The sequence below is a fragment of the Mustela erminea genome, chromosome 14, assembly GCF_009829155.1.
Source record: "Mustela erminea isolate mMusErm1 chromosome 14, mMusErm1.Pri, whole genome shotgun sequence".
In the NCBI taxonomy this organism is placed as follows: Eukaryota; Metazoa; Chordata; class Mammalia; order Carnivora; family Mustelidae; genus Mustela; species Mustela erminea.
The window spans coordinates 40,505,557-40,523,164 of record NC_045627.1 but is presented as its reverse complement, the minus strand read 5'-3'; the positions used below and the strand labels follow the sequence as shown (position 1 = coordinate 40,523,164).

The window sequence follows — 17,608 nt, the reverse complement described above, 5'->3', positions numbered from 1 at the left end:
TTTTGAAGGATAGTTTTGCTAGAGTCCTGGCTAATTTTGTTTTTCTGTCAGCACTTTGAATATGTTATCCATAGCTTTTTAAATTTTTAATATTTATTTTTTTAGAGCAGTTTTAGGTTCACAGCAAAATTAAATAGAAAGTACAGGGAATTACCATATACCCCTGCCTCCCCTCCATGCCCAGCCTCCCCCACTATGAATAGTCCACACAAGAGTGGTACATATTCACATCTGATGAGCCTACATTGACATGTCATTGTCACCCAAGTCTATATTTTACATTAGCGCTCACTCTTGGTGTGGTACATTCTAAGGATTTGAACAAGTATAAATGACATGTATCCATTATTATAGTATCATACAGTATAGTTTCACCTTCCTAAATATGCTCTGTGCTCTGCTTATTCATCCCACCCCCCCTTCAACCTTTGGTGACCACTGATCTTTTTTTTTTTAAGTTTTATTTTTATTTAAGTAAGCCTTACTCCCAACGTGCGGCTCAAACTTACAACCTTGAGATAAAGAGTTGCATGCTCTTCTGACTGAGTTAGCAGAGCACCCCTGGCAACCATGAATCTTTTTATACTTGCCTTAGTTTTGTCTTTTCCAAAATGTCATATAAATGGAATCATATAGTTTGTAGCCTTTTTGGGTTGGCTTCTTTCACTTAGTAATATACATTTAAGCTTCTTATCTATCTTCTCATGGCTTGATAGTTTCTTCCTTTTTAGCACGAATATTATTCCATTGTCTGGATGTACCACAGTTTGTTTTTTCATCCACCTTTTGAAGGACATCTTGGTTGGTTCTGACTTTTGGCAATTGCGAATAAAGCTGCTATAAACATCTGTGTGTAGGTTTTAGTGTGGACATAAGTTTTCACTTTTTTGAGGTGGATACCAAGGTGTGTGATTGCTGGATCAATAAGGTAAGAGCATGTTTAGTTTTGTAAGAAACGGCCAAACTATCTTCAAAAATGGTTGCACTATTTTGTATTCCTACCAGCAATGAATGAGAGTTCCCGTTGCTCCAAATCCTCAATAGCATTTGGTGTTGTTGGTGTTCTGGGTCTTGGTCTTTTTTAAGACTTTATTTATTTGACAGAGAGAACACAGCGAAAGAGGGAAAACAAGCAGGGGGAGTGAGAGATGGAGAAGCACGCTTCCTGCTGAGCAGGGAGCCCAATGTGAGGCTCAATCCCAGGACCCTGGGAACATGACCTGAGCTGAAGACAGTGGCTTAACCAACTGAGCCACCCAGGTGCCCCAGTTTTGACCTTTTTAACTGGTGTGAAGTTGTTTTAATTTATAATTCTCTCGTGTGACGTTGAACTTCTTTTCATATAATTAATTTTCATTTGTATAACTTGTTCGGTGAGATGTCTGTTAAGGTCTTTGGCCCATTTTTAATCAAGGTGTTTTCTTATTGTTGAATTTTAAGAGTTCTTTGTATATTTTTGTATATTTTTGGATAACAATCCTTTATCAGATATATTTTTTGCAAATATTTGCTCCTAATCTGTGGCTTGTATTCTCAGTTTCCTGACCCATTATCTTTTGGTTTTCCTGATTTCTGATGAGAAATCAGCTGTTAATCTTATTGAGGATTCCCGGTATGTGAGAGTCTCTTCTTTTTTTGCTGCTTTCAGGATTTTTTTTTTTTTTTCATCTGTCTTTTGACAGTTTGACTTAATGTTTGATTGTCAGTCTCTTTGAGTTTATCCTACTTGGAGTTTTTTGATCTTAGTGGGTGTGTAGATTTATGTTTGCCATCAAATTTGAGGAGATTTCAGCCATCATTTCTTCAAATATTCTTTCTCTCTTTTCTCCCCTTCTGTAATTCCTATTATGCGTATGGTGGTATACTTGATGGTATACCATGGGTCTTCATTTGTCTTCTTATTCTTTCTGCTCCTCAGATTAGATAATCTCAGTTCACCTATCTTCAAGGTCTCTGATTCTTTCTTCTGACTACTCAAATCTGTTGTTGAGTGAATACATTTGAGTTATTGCAATTTTCAACTTCTTTTTTAAGAAAGATTTTATGGTTAAGTAATCTCTACACCCAGTGTGGGGCTCAAACTCACAATCCCAAGATCAAGGGTCACATACTCTATTGGCTGAGCCTGCCAGGTGCCCCTATTTAATTCCTTTTTATATTTTCTATATCCTCATTGATATTCTCTATTTGGCAAGACATGATGCTTTCCTTTAGATGTGTTTTCTTTCAGCTGTTTCAACATAGTTAAACTGGCTGATTTAAAGTCTTTCTCTAGTAAGTCCACTGTCTGGGCTCCCTCAGAGATAGTTTTATTTTGGTTGCTTGCTATACTTTCTTCTTTCTTGCATTCCTCTAAGTGTGGGAGATGGGATTAAGTCTAGGTAAAATGCAATGAAGCTCACTCTTCTCAAGATGCAGCCATTTAAAAATTTGATTATAGTTGAAGGATGCAGCCATTTTTCTTAAAAAAGTGCCCCCCAGAAAGGGGAACCCTCCTTCATTGGTGGGAATGCAAGCTGGTGCAGCCACTCTGGAAAACAGCATGGCAGTTCCTCAAAAAATTGAAAATAGAGCTACCCTACGACCCAGCAATCGCACTACTGGGTATTTACCCTAAAGATACAAATGTAGTGATCTGAAGGGGTACGTGCACCCAAATGTTTATAGCAGCAATGTCCACAATAGCCAAACAATGGAAAGAACCTAGATGTCCATCAACAGATGAATGGATAAAGAAGATGTGGTGTATATATACAATGCAATGCTATGCAACCATCAAAAGAAATGAAATCTTGCCATTTGCAACAATGTGGATGGAACTAGAGGGTATTATGATGAGTGAAATAAGCCAATCAGAGAAAGACAATTATCATATGATCTCCCTGATATGAAGAAGTTGAGAGGCAACGTGGGGGGCTTGGAGGGTAGAAAAAGAATAAACGAAACAAGATGGGATTGGGAAGGAGACAAACCATAAGAGACCCTTAATCTCACAAAACAAACTGAGGGTTGCCGGGGGGTGGGGTGTATGGAGAGGGTGGTTGCATTAGGGACATTAGGGAGGGTATGTGCTATGGTGAGTGCTGTGAAGTGTGTAAACCTGGCGATTCACAGATCTGTACCTCTGGGGCTAATAATATGTTATATGTTAATTTTAAAAAAAGTGCTCCCAAGTTCCTTCAAGTTTTTTATTACTGTCCAGAATTCTGAAAAATTTTGTGATTTTCACAGTTTTTGCTAGTTTTTAGTTGCTCTTATAGAGAAGTGGTCTTTTGGCATTCCTTACTTGGTTGTTTTCAATGATGCCTCTCTTCTAAATCTTTAAAATCGGCTTAGGTTATACTTGCAGTCCTACTTTTCCAACTAGCCACATTTCAAGGGCCCAAGAGCCACATGGGGCTAGTAGTTACCACACTGGATCGTCTAGGCGTATAAGAATATATTCATCATAGTTATTTAAAAAATATAAATGAGAAACAAGGTCTCTAATCTAATTGCTTTCTTGTACCTGGGACAGAATTGATTTCATGGCAAGGTAAGTATTCTATGAACCATAGGTGGTAAATAATAATAACCACCACCTCTTAAGTACTTTACTTAATACCAGATAACATTTGAAGACTTACATGTATTAGTGCTTTTATTCTTTACAAGAAGCTAATGGGGTAGGTATTATTGTGCTTTAAAGAAGCAGAAAACAAAATACCAATAAGTTAAGCAACTTACCCAATGTCTCACCACTAAAAGTGGTAGAGTCAGGATTCAAACCTTGAAAATCTGGTTTAAGCCCATGCTGTTAACCACCACTCTATGCTACTTAGCAGACCTAAAAGAAGGAATTCAGAGAAACTTATTTTGACCAAAGGAGAACAGGGTGGGGAAGAAATGCCCTTATACAGAATATTAGAAAAATATTCTTGGATTTTATAATAAAGTCCAAAACACACTTACAAGGAAAAAACCTCACATTTTTATTGAGTGCTATCTACCAGCACCTAGCACATTACTTGACACTTAAGAAGCAATGAATGTTTGTTGAATGAATGAATGACTCCTGCATATTTATACATTGTGGTAGTTTTTATTTTTATTTTTATTTTTTTTTAAGATTTTATTTGTTTGACAGATAGAGATCACACGTAGGCAGAGAGGCAGGCAGAGAGAGAGGAGGAAGCAGGCTCCTTGCTGAGCAGAAAGCCTGATGTGGGGCTCGATCCCAGGACCCTGGGATCATGACCCGAGCCAAAGGCAGAGGCTTTAACCCACTGAGCCACCCAGGCGCCCCACATTGAGCTAGTTTTTTAAAAATGTCTCTCAGGAAGTCATTTTAAAGAGCGGAAACTGAAGCTCAGCCTGGTGTAATAATTTTCCCCCTTAGTTGCTAGCTGGTGCAGGGATTAGACTAGAGCCCGGTTCTCAAATTGTAGTTTCACAATAGCTTTTTCTGGCTTGAGAAAGTATGAAAAAGTTACAAGGGATAAAATCTTGCACCATGTCACACAATCATGGTTCATTTATATGCACGTAGATTATGTGGTTGTGATGGGGAGAGAAGGTGGTCCAGCTATGACGCCTACCCTTTTCTTTGAGAACGAGGATAAATAGGAAAGAAAAGAAGGTTCCAGTGCGGAGAATGTGATCAGGAAAATAGGCAGATGATATAAACAATTATCACTGTCCTGGGCATCTAAAGCCCCTGGTGATTTTGCCATCTCCGTCTTTAACTCACCTCAGGGATCTGCAGAAATGGGAGAGGCCTTCACTGAGCAAACATTTATTCAGCATTCACTATGTAGCAGTGGATAGTCCTACCTTAGGAGAAGGCATGTACATCAGCAAACAATTATATATTATGACTGTATAAGCTACAGTAAGGTACATATAAGGAAATATGCAATGTATTTAAGAGAAAAAGGACAGAGCAGCAATTAACCTGGCGGGGGGGCGGTTTAGAGAAAACCTTATTTAAAGGACCTGACTTTTGGGCTGGATCTACAACTGAGTTGCTGCTGAAGGAAAACAGTAATCCAGATAGAGGCATGAGCATAGTTTTGTTTGGGCAGGAGTCAGTGTTACAAAGAGAGATGGCATTAGGAAGGCTGTTAAAGTGGTTAAATGGTGGATGGTCAAGGAGTTTAAACAGGCTTGTGGGGATGGGCGCTTCTTGACACTGAAGAGAGCAGAAGGTTCTAAACAGATGAGGTAGACAACTGAAATACTTACCACCCTTCTGGATCCATGCAACCATTCTGTTTTTCACTTTCACTACAGTGTTCAAACGTTACATGAGATAGCCAACTTTATTACAAAGTATGCTTTGTGTTAGATGATTTTGCCCAAGTCTAGGCTAATGTAGGTGTCCTGAGTACACTGAAGGTGGGCTAGGCTAAGCTATGATGTTCAGTAGGTTAAGGTTTATTGCATGCATTTTCGACTTACAGTATTTTCAATTTCTGAGGAGTTCATTGGGATGTAATTCCATGTTAAGTGGAGGAAGATCTGTGTATGATTTTGCATTATGTACTGTTTTATCTTCTTCCTGAGGTGCTATTGATCAAGTTTCATAGGCTTTCCTAAATACTTCACATTTTTTCCAATGTTAGGAAAAATTTCAGCCATATGGAAATGTTGAGAAGCAAACATCCATTTACTACCTAGATTCCACAATTCATATTTTGCTGTACTTGCTATCCATCTATTCATCCCCCTTTCCATGAATCTTATTTTTTGATGCACTTCACTGTAAGTTGAAGACATCAATGCACTCATCTCTGTTGGCATGCGTATCATTAACTACAGTTCGCTATTTGCTTAGGGTTCTTTGTGTGTGTGATTAAATAATCATGGAACTTATGTAGTACATTCTCTGAGGTTTTTTTTTTTTAAATTTTATTTATTTATTTGACAGAGATTGCAAGTAGGCAGGGAGGCAGGCAGAGAGAGGGAGGAAGCAGGCTCACTGCTGAGCAGAGAGCCCGATGTGGGACTCAAGCCCAGGACCCTGGGATCATGACCTGAGCCAAAGGCAGATGCCTTAACCCACTGAGCGACCCAGGCGCCCCCATTCTCTGAGTTTTGATGAATACGTACATCCCCTATTATGACATAAAACATCACTGTCCGCTTACAAATTTCCCTCATTTCCCCTCCCAGTTTCTACTTCTCTCTCCCACAAAGTCAATCCTTGGTCTAATTTACTCACTATAGGTCGGTTTTGCCTGTTCTAGAACTTTATACGGAATCGTATAGTCTGTGCTCTTTCATGTCTGGCTTCTTGCACTCAGTAAAATCTTTTTGAGATTGATCCATGTTGTTTCATCAGTAGCTAATTTCTTTCTTTTGCTGAGTATTATCCCATTGTTGAATACACCAGTTTTTATCTGTTCTCCTGCTGTTGGACAGCTACCCTCTTTCCAGTTTCTGGCAACAATGAATAAAACTGCTATAAATAGTCTAATACAAGTCTTTTTGTGGGCATATGTTTTCATTTCTCTTGGGTAAATACCAGAGTGGAATGGCTGGCTGAAAGAATAGGTGTGTTTAATTTTATAAGAAACTTCCAGGCCTTTTTCCAAAATGGTTGTTCCATTTTACACTTCCACTAGTGATGTTGCTTCACATCCTAACATTTGGTGTTGTCATTTAAATTTTAGTCATTCTAGTACAGCGCTAACTCACTGAAATTTTAATGTTCATTTCTCTACGACTAATGATACTGAATACTTTATCATGTGCTTATTGGCCATTCGTATATTTTCTTTTGGAGATCATCTGTCTTTTCAATGTTGACTTATAGGGGTTTTTGATCTATTCTAAATATAAGTTCTTTGTCAAAGTATATGTACAGTGTATGTTTTATCTTGGCCTGTGGCTTGTTTATTCATATTCTTAATGGTGTCTTGATGAATAAGAAATTAAAAATTTTTTGGAATTCAGTTTACCAATATATTTTCCTTTGTGGTCAGTGCTTTCAAAGCCCTCTCCAAGAAACTTTTGCCTACCCCCAAGCCGTGAAAATATTCTCATATATCTTCTTCTAAAACCATAATAATTTTGGTTTTTATTTATGGGCATGATCCATCTCTAACTTTTATTATGGTATGAGGTAAGGTTCATTTTCTTCTCATACAGATATCAAATTGTTGCAGCATTGTCTATTGAAAAGACTTTCCTTTCCCCATGTGTTGCTTTGGTACCTTTGTAAAATATCAAACTACTTTGTATTTAAGTTTATTTAACCATTTATAAAATGTTTTTACATATATATTTTCTTAACATTTTCTCACTGGGAGTGGATAAGTTTTCTTCATTTTACAGTTGACAAAACTAAGGCTCAGAGTAGTTCAAGAACTTGTCGAGGAGATACAAAGCTGGGCCTAGAACATAGAACTACTATTGAATCATTAAAAAAGAAAGTTTACATTTTAAACCTGTTTTATCTAATGGAAATATTACCAAATGGACAGTTTTTCTGAAGGTGAGGTAGTTAACAGAAATGATTAAGTGCAATTTCAACACTGGTGGTAGTTTTAGACTGCCAGCCAAACACATGCCTCCTTTGTAGACTTATGTATGTCTACATTATGCATCTTTGCTTTCAAAAGGTAAAAAACTATAATGCTTGCTTTGCAGAATTTGGTAAGAATAACAGCTTTTACCTCTGCCTTTTTTTCAGGTCATGATCCCATGGTCCTGGGATCGAGCCCCACATCAGGCTCTCTGCTCAGCGGGAGTCTGCTTCCTCCTCTCTTTCTCTCTCTGTCTGCCTCTCTGTCTGCTTGTGATATCTGTCAAATACATAAATAAAATCTTTAAAAAAAATAGCTTTTAGCTAAAGTTCCTTGGACTTTAGTTAAGATAAAGAATGTATTTCCCTCACCCTGATCAAAAAAAAAAAAGTCTTACTCTTTGATTTTTTTCAGAAAAATAAAGCAGTATTTAAAGGTACATATCATGAAGTCCAGTCTAGTGGTACATGATCAATAGTTTTGAAATAAGGAAGTTTCTCATCAGAAAGAATAGAAAGGCTTACTAGTGTCTCTGCTACTTAAGACATTCTGTAGTACTTTTAATATGATAAAGATACCCTAGTGCTCAAACTAATTGTTCTTGAGAGACAAAGCTATAGGACTTACACTTCCCGATTTCAAAACTTACTCAAAGCTCCAATAATTGAAACAGTATGAACTGGTACAAGACAGACATATAGTCCAATGGAATGGAATTTAGAGTGTTTATTATTTTTAAGATGTTTATTTATTTTAAGATGTTTATTTATTTATTTATTTATTTGACAGAAAGAGTCACAGTGAGAGAGTGAACCCAAGCAGGGGAGTTGGAGAGGGAGAAGCAGGATTTCCGCTGAGCAGGGAGCCTGATGTGGGACTTAATTCCAGGACCCTGGGATCATGACCTGAGCCAAAGGCAGACGCTTAATGACTGAGCCACCCAGGTGCCCCACAGCCAACTGATTTTTGACAAAGGTGCCAGACAATTCAATGATGGAGAAAGTAGTCTTTTCAATAAGGTGCTGGGATAACTGGGATATCCACATGGAAGAAAATTAATTTACCTCACTTATATATAAGAATAAACAAAATGGTTCAAAGATTTAAATGTAAGAGTCAAAACTAGAAAACTTTTAGAAGAAAACACCGGTGTTATTCTTTGTGATCTTGGATTAGGCAAATGATTTCTTAGGTATGAAACAAATAGCACAAATAACAAAATAAAAAATAAACAAATTGGACTTCATACAAATTAAAAACATTTGTGCTTCAAGGAACACCACCAAGAAAGTAAAAACAACCCAGAGAATGGAAGAACAAATTTATAAATCATATACCTGATGAGACGTATCTAGAATATATAAAAGAACTCTTAGAACTCAATAATGAAAGGTCAAATCACTCATTAAAGAATGGGCAAGGGAGGGGCACCTGGGTGGCTCAGTAGGTTGAGTGTCTGACTCTAAGTTTAGGCTCAGGTCATGATCTTGGGGTTGTGAAATTAAGCCCTGTGTGGGGCTCCATGCTCAGTGTGGAGTCTGCTTAAGATTCTTTCTCTCCCTCTGCTCCTCCCCCAGCTTGTATGCTCTCACTCTCTCTAAAATAAACAAATTATTTTTAAAAAGATTTTATTTATTTATTTGAGAGAGCATGCAAGTGAGAGAGATCACAGAGGGAGATGGAGAGGGAGAAGCAGACTCACCCCTGAGCTGACAGCTCAATGTGGGGCTCAATCCCAGGACCCTGAGGTCATGACCTGAGCTGAAGGCAGACACTTACTCAACTGAGCCAACAGGCACCGCTAAAATAAATAAATCTTTAAAAAGATAAAAATAGGGTGCCTGGGTTGCTCAGTGGGTTAAGCCTCTGCCTTTGGCTTGGGTCATGATCTCAGGGTCCTGGGATCGAGTACCGCATCGGGCTCTCTGTTCAGCAGGGAGCCTGCTTCCCTCTCTCTCTCTCTCTGCCTGCCTCTCTGCCTACTTGTGATCTCTGTCTATGAAATAAATAAAATCTTAAAAAAAAAGATAAGTATAATAAAAATGGGCAAGGGATATGAAGAGATTTTTCTCCACAGAAAAAATACAAATGGTCAATAACCACATAAAAAAGATGTACAGTATAATTAGTCAGTGGGGAAATGCAAATCAAAACCATAATGAAATATCACTTCATACCCACCAAAACGACTACAATCAGATAATAGCAAGCACTGGGGATGGTGTGGAGAAAATGAACCCTCAAACCTTGTGGTGAGAAAGTAAAATGGTGCAGTCTCTTTAGAAAACATTTGGAGTTTCTCAAAAAACTTTAACATTGGGTTACCATGTCACTTAGCAATTCCCTCCTAGATATATACATCAAAGAACTGAAAACATATCCACATAAAAAACTTGTACATGAACGCCCAAAGCAACACTATTCATAATAGCCAAAAATGTGCTAACAACCCCCAAATCTATTAACCGATGAATGGATAAATAGAATCTGGTATATCTATACAATATTATTTGGCAAATAAAAAAAGTACTGATATATGCTCTAAGATGGGTAAATCTTGAAAACATGCTAAGTGAAAGAAGCCAGATACAAAAGAACACGTTATATGACTCCATTTTTATGCATGTCCAGAATAGGCAAATCGATAAAGACAGAAAATAGATTAGTTGTTACTAGGGGATGGGGGGTGTGGTTAACTGGGAGATGGAGTATTTCTTTTTGGGGTGATTAAAAATAGTGATGGATATACAATTTCGTGAATATACTAAAAAAACCCAGCAAATTGTATGAATTATATCGCAATTAAAAAAGAAAAAGACAAGCAAGTATAGCATACCTTAAAGTTTCCCAAAACATAATAAACAAAAACCTGAACCGTTTTCTATGGTTTGAATTCAGTTTTATAAATGTTACCTTTTCTTTTTTTTTTTTTTTAAAGATTTTATTTATTGATTGATTTGAGAGAGAGAGAGCATGTGTGTAAATGGTGGGAGGAGCAGGGGGAGACAGAGAATAGGGCTAAGTATCTCAAGCAGGCTCTGTGCACGGAGCCTGATGCAGGGCTCCAGGCCAGGCTCGATCTCACCACCCTGAGCTGAAGCCAACAGTCGGACGCTTAACTGACTAAGCCACCCAGGCGCCCCACCTTTTAATTCTTTAACAATAATAATCATAATGATAAAAGTAACAGGTGCTTATTAAGCACTTACTAGGCATGTAGCATGCATTTTATAGTTGGTATTCTCTCAAGTCATCCCAATGATCTTGTAGATGGAATTATTATCCCATTTTATGGAAAGGAAATTGAAGATAAAAGAGGCTGAGTAATTTGCGCAAGGTTATACGAAGGTAATTAAGTCTGACTCCAGAGGTTCTATTATGCAATTCCGTTTTAAAACAGTGACTTATTGGTCTCAAATACTAAGTTATTTTTCAATGTGTTATGTTGTTCTTTCTATCACCATCAATAAATTAGATATCATTGTGGGGCCTAATACTAAAAAATGATCTTACTTCCTTAGTTTATTGAGTACAGAACAAAGACAGAAAAAATTCCCCATATGACAAGTTTTTATTTGTATCAAATCACAGAGTACCATAGGTAAATATAAGATTATAATTTGAATGTTGTAATATAACATAATTTGGCAAATTATTTAATTATCCAAAGTTTATTACACATTTGAGTATGTGCGAAAGAGATTATCTGGCATAACTTGGCAAGATATATATTTCTGTACCTTATTTGACCATTTATCATTTATACGTGGTACACATATATGTATATATGCATATACACACATACATATATACATACACACACTCCTAAATTAAATATACTTGTATAAAAGCTGAAGATTGATGTGTTAGAATTAATTCCTGTTTAAAAATCTATTATATTAAATTGCATCTGCATTCAAAGCAGAAATGTAAAAAAACTGATCAATTTGCTAAATATGCATGAATTTACAAAGTAACTGAAAATGAAATAAAAATTTCTACTGAAATGTTATATTCCTGTCTAATCAACATTTAAGTGGTACTATCAAACTACGGAAATAGACATTATTCTTTTAGGTTGTTGAGAGAATAAAGATTCTACTGAGCATTACTGTATTCCCTAAATTAAGAATGAATATTATTATGGTAGGAAAAGATGGCAGATAATTTTCTTCTTTATTAATATGGGAATTCTCAGGAAGCAATCAAGGCAGTGACTATACTCCTGGGCGTGGGTTTCCTGCGCTTCTCTCAGTGGAAGTCTGGCTTCTCAGGAAACGTGCAGCCAGTCCGCCTAATTATGACGCTTGCAGCATAGTGGCCAGCACGGATGCATTCAGCCAGGGGCTTGTCAGAGACCAGCTGAGACAGAAAACCTGGAACACAGACAAAAGGGAAGAACGTGAGTATTGCATAACAGCATGAGAAAGGTCATTTTGGGTCAGGCCAAAAATCAGTCCATGTACTTACCCTCTCTTCAGTGTTGATAGTTAAGCGTTAAACCTCAAGACTTAGAAAGTTCTTGCACCATACATCATGAGCTTCCCTCAGTACATCTTTTAAAGAGCTAAAGTTGGGACATAACAACTCACCATCCAGGCATTTCTAGTCTTTGTACGCCTAAAGCATCATCACGCTTTCCTTTATTTTTGAGATTAAGATGTTGTGAGTAAGAAGTACTGGCTAAAGAATATTATGTTGGGTTTTTACAGCTGAGAAGGAGGTATTAGTTATCCCTCTCTCCGTCTCTCTGGATTCCTTATGTGTTGTTATTCCTAGCACACTGCTTTTGGACAAAATTCTATCATCTGGATGTCTCTCGAAGTACAGATTTGAGAGTTGAAGAATTACAAAGTACCTTACGTCTCCCTTTTACTCCCAGAAGCAACAGTGAAATGATTTCTACAGTCAAACACCATGGACCAACTTGACATTTAAAATAAATAAAGTAGATAAAGTAGAAAACGGTGTTGAGGACTTTGGTTTCTGACCAAGATGAAATAAAAGGAACCACAATTACCCTTCCTCCAGAAACAACTAAAATAAGGACAAAATAAATGAAACAAAAATTTTCAAATACTGTAAAAGATCCATGAAAAGAAGGGAAAAAAATGGGATAAACAGTAAAATTGCTCTAGTTTACCTCCTAGAGAGTTACCAGGCTACAACACAAGGAGCAACAACTTAGGCAGAGCTTAACAGTCTCACTGAGTTGAAGAGATGGATTTGGGAGTCCGAGTAGGACGAAATTAAACATGTAGGCAGAATGATTAGCAAAAAAGAGAGAGAAGACTTAAGTTACCAGTACTGGGAATAAGAGCAGTAATGTCACTATAGAATCTACATTCACTGAAAGAATAATAAAGAGGGGCGCCTGGGTTAAGTGGGTTAAGCCTCTGGTCATGATCTCAGGGTCATGGGATCCAGTCCTGCATTGGGCTCTCGGCTCAGTGGGGAGCCTGCTGCCCCCTGTCTCTCTGCCTGCCTCTCTGCCTACTTGTGATCTCTCTCTCTCTCTCTCTGCGTCAAATAAATAGATAAAATCTTAAAAAAAAGAAAAAGAACAATAAAGAAACACTAAGTGATCTCTCTCTATGTCAAATAAATAAATAAAATCTTTAAAAAATTATTTATTTATTTGACAGACAGAGAAATCACAAGTAGGGAGAGAGTCAGTCAGAGAGAGAGGAGGAAGCAGGCTTCCTGCTGAGCAGAGAGCCCGATGTGGGGCTTGATCCCAGGACCCTGGGATCATGACCTGAGCCGAATGCAGAGGCTTTAACCCACTGAGCCACCCAGGCGCCCCAAATAAATAAAATCTTTTACAAAAAAAGAATAATAAAGAAACATTAACAACTTCATGCCAATAGATTTGGCAAGTTAGAGGAACTGGAAGAATTCCTGCAAAGACACAAAATATGAAAGCTCAAGCTCAGGAAGAAATAGATAACCTGATTAGCTTTGTATCTATTAAATATATTGATTTTTACAGTTAAAAACCTTCCCATAGGGGCGCCTGGGTGGCTCAGTGGGTTAAGCCGCTGCCTTCGGCTCAGGTCATGATCTCAGGGTCCTGGGATCGAGTCCCGCATCGGGCTGTCTGCTCAGCAGGGAGCCTGCTTCCTTCTCTCTCTCTCTGCCTGCCTCTCAGTGTACTTGTGATTTCTGTCAAATAAATAAATAAAATCTTTAAAAAAAAAATAAAAAAAAATAAAAAGCTTCCTATAAAGACAATTCCAGGTCCAGGTGGTGTCACTGGTGAATTCTACCCCATATTTAAGCAGTAAAAATAATATCAATGCTATATACAATAGCCTTTTCAAAAAGCTGAAAACTGAAAATACTTCCTAACTTATTCCTTGAGGCCAGCATTACTCTGATACCAAAATAAAAAAAAGATGCAAATACTTTAAAGAAAGTTTTAGCAAATCCAATCCAATAGTACATTTTAAAGGATAACAAATTAATCAGTGTAATTTAGCATCACTAACAAAACCACAAGATCACCTAATGCAAGAAGAAAAGCATCTGACAAAATTCAACCTACATATCTAATAACAACTTTAAGCAACCTAGGAATAGAAGGGAGCTTCCTCAACCTGATAAAGGGCACTTATAAAACTTAGACTTAAAATTATTCTTAATGGTGGATGATGGAATGTTTTCCCCTTAAGATCAAGAACAAGACAAAAATGTTTGTTCTTAAACACTTTAGCCAGTGCAATAAGGCAAACAAAAGAAATAAAAGGTATCAAGTGCTCACCTTGGTTGATTCCAATATTTATGTGGAAATGCAAAAGACTAAGATTAGTCAAACACACCTTTGAAAAACAAGACTACCTGAGTTAAAACTTATTATAGAACTAAAATAATCAAGACACTATGCTATTGGCATAAAGAAAAACAAATAGATCAATGTAACCAAAGAGTTCAGAAATAAATCTACTTCTATATCATCAATTGATTTTTGACAAAAGTATCAAAGCAATCCATGGAGAAAAGATAATCTTTTAAACAAATGGTCTTAGAACAGCTGGATGGCATATTTGAAACAAAACAAAACAAAACAAAACAACAAAAAAACCCCCAGCCAAACCACAATACAATAACAAAACCACTTCAACCCTTACCCCACATCATCTACAGAAATTAACTCGAAATGGATCACAGACCTAAATGTAAGAGCTACAACTATAAAATTCTGAGAAGGAAACAGAAAATCTTAGTGATTTTGAATTTGTCAAAAATCTCTTAAGTAAGACATAAAAGCACAAACTTTTACCAAGGAAAAAATAATTGGACTTTGCCAAATTAACTAATTCTACACCTCAATAATAAGAAACAACCCAATCAAAAATGGTTTCAAAAAAGCTGAACTAACATTTTATTTTATTTTATTATTATTACTTTTTAATATTTTATTTATTTATTTGACACAGAGAGAGAGATCACAATTAGGCAGAGAGAGAGAGGAGGAAACAGGCTCCCTACAGAGCAGAGAGCCCGATGCGGGGCTCGATCCCAGGTCCTTGGGATCATGACTTGAGCCGAAGGCAGAGGCTTTAACCCACTGAGCCACTCAGGCGCCCCTGAACTAACATTTTAGCAAAGAAGATAAACAAATGCCAAATAAGCTCAGGAAAAGATGTTCAATGCCATTACTCATCAGAGAAATGCAAATTAAAGCCACAGGTAGATACTACTACTAACCCATTAGAATGGCTAAAATTAAAAAGACTAACTGTAATAAGTGTTGACAAGGATCTGGGTCGTTTGGAACTCTCCTATGCTAGTAATGGGAATATAAAATGATAGTACCACTTTGAAAACCATATGTCAGTGTCTTAAGAAGTCAAACATACCTTTACCATATGATCCAGTCATTCTATTTCTACACGTTAAACTCAAGGTAAATGAAAGCATATATTCACATCAAAGATTTATAGTGAATGTTCTCAGCAGCTTTATTTATAATATCCCCAAACTGGAAATGATCCAAATGTGGATGAGAAGAGGAAGGAAGCCAGAATTACAAAAGAGCATGGGAGTAGTGTATATGTCTACAGTGTATATGTCTACAGTGGTGGTTTCATGGATGTATGGATGCCTATGTTAACATCTGCACAACTGTATACTTTAAATATATGCAGTTTATTGTTTATCAGTTATAGTAAAATAAAACTGTAAAATAAAAAAAAAAAGGAAAAAAGTGTTGTAGTTACAAATAAGACAGTTCAAGAGCAGAAGAATCTAGGGCTACTTTTCCTCTAGGGGAACATGAGCTGCTTAGCAATACTCAAATACTCAGAAGAACAGATAACGAGAAACTGTTCTGTAGCTGGACTTCCAGGCTATTTCCTAGGCCCTGGCAGCCTGCGGGGGGTGCAGATTAATTGAGAAGCTGTGGTATAATGACCTGTAGAGAGCATTAGAAGAGATTTATGTCCTTTCTTCTCTACTATTCTGACCACACAAGCTTTTTCGCTGTCAGATTTGGGGAATGCTCTGTACCTAGTAAAATAAGTATTCCCAACCAAAGAATAAAATTAATTTGGTTAATGGAGTGATATATTTTGAAGACCTTTACTTATAATGTGAAATCACTCCCTCAAGAGGTTTAGCAAGAGTATTTTATCATTGAGTTTTCAGGTAACAGTCAAAGGTCAATATTAACTTTCAGCCAAACTGTGAGACTAAAATGCTCAGCCCACACAGTGAATGGAGCAGACGCCAAATTCAGAGTCAGATCAGCTTACAATGGAAACACGTCTATGAGAAGCCTTATATGCAACATCTGTTTTCCTCATTCCTTCTGGTATGATCTTTGTGAGAAAAAGAAAGGCTTATGTTTATGAAATATTTCTGTGAAGCACAAGCACCAGCATCCTCTTTCTAAGAGAAGAGCTAGCTGATGTCTGAAGTGAAGTACTCAGAAGAGACATTTGCTTTGACAAGTGGAAAGCCTGAATGCAGAAAAAAGCTAAGTAAGACCTTTGCCCCAGGTGAATAACAGTTTTCAATAATGTATTCTGAAAAACCGACTGAGACAAACTACAGATGTTACATAATCAATTGTAAGTGGAACCTTCATCAAGTAGGGGACGTGAATCTTAAAGTTTCTATAAAATGCTTTAAACAAAGGAAGCTTATCTTTTAAGAATCACAGGGAATCCTATTGTAACATGAATAAACATTCTAAGATAATATTTTATTATATAAAAGATATATAACCTAGCTACCATTTTAAGTGTGCAATTCATGATATTAATATCATTTTGCTAAGTTGTGTAACTGTCACTTTTATCAATTTCCAGAACTTTTTCATTGCTTCAACGGAAACTCCATATTCTTTAAACAATAACTCTCTACTCCTCTACACTTCTGGCCTCTGGCAACTGCTACTCTACTTTCTGTCTCTAGGAATTTGCCTATTCTAGGTACTTCATATGAGTAAGATCACATAATATTTGTCCTTTTATGTCTGGCTTAGTTGACTCACTGTAATGTTTCTCAATATAATTTTTAAATTAGAATTTTTAATTCCTAGCTGACCTAAAATGTATTTTAAATAAAATGCTTTAAGAAAAGTTGTGAGAATAAAAATGTGAAAAAATCCACATATCCTTTACCTAGATGGGCTTATCTTTAATGTTTTGCTTCTTTGGTGCACATCGACTCTCTTTTTTTTTACAGGTTTTTGCTATATTTGAGAGCAAGTTGCATTTATCATGCTTCTTTACCTTTAAATACATCCATGTTTCCTTCCTGAGGATAAGGCTATTCTCTTATATAACCACAGTCATTAACTTCAGTCACACTGTTAGAATACCATTATCTAATTTTACTCTCCATATCCTAGTTTTGTCAATGATCCAATAATGTTCTTTTCTTTTAAGGAGCCATTTTTATCTTTAAGTAATCTCTATACCCAACATGGGGTTCAAACTCACAATCCCAAGATTAAAAGTTGCATGCTTTACTGCCTGAGCCAGACAGGCATTTGCAAGTGATGTTCTTTATAGCACTTTTTTCCTTCCAGGATAGAATCTACTGTAGGATTTGTTATGTTTTTGGTCTTCTGTACTTTTGAACATTTCCTC

General features: G+C 36.8%; 1 protein-coding gene across 2 annotated transcripts in view; it reads right to left on the bottom strand.

Annotated features, from left to right (window-relative positions):
- Window positions 1–11,060: 11,060 nt before the first annotated feature.
- Window positions 11,061–17,608, bottom strand: part of ADK (adenosine kinase) — a 538,857-nt gene continuing 532,309 nt past the window's right edge. The window contains exon 11 of one of the 2 annotated variants that reach the window (XM_032311698.1): window positions 11,061–11,884. In XM_032311698.1, the coding sequence (XP_032167589.1) occupies window positions 11,760–11,884 (125 nt within the window). In that variant the 3' untranslated portion in view covers window positions 11,061–11,759. The remainder of the gene's footprint in view (window positions 11,885–17,608) is intronic. The other variant, XM_032311700.1, reaches the window with a different exon arrangement.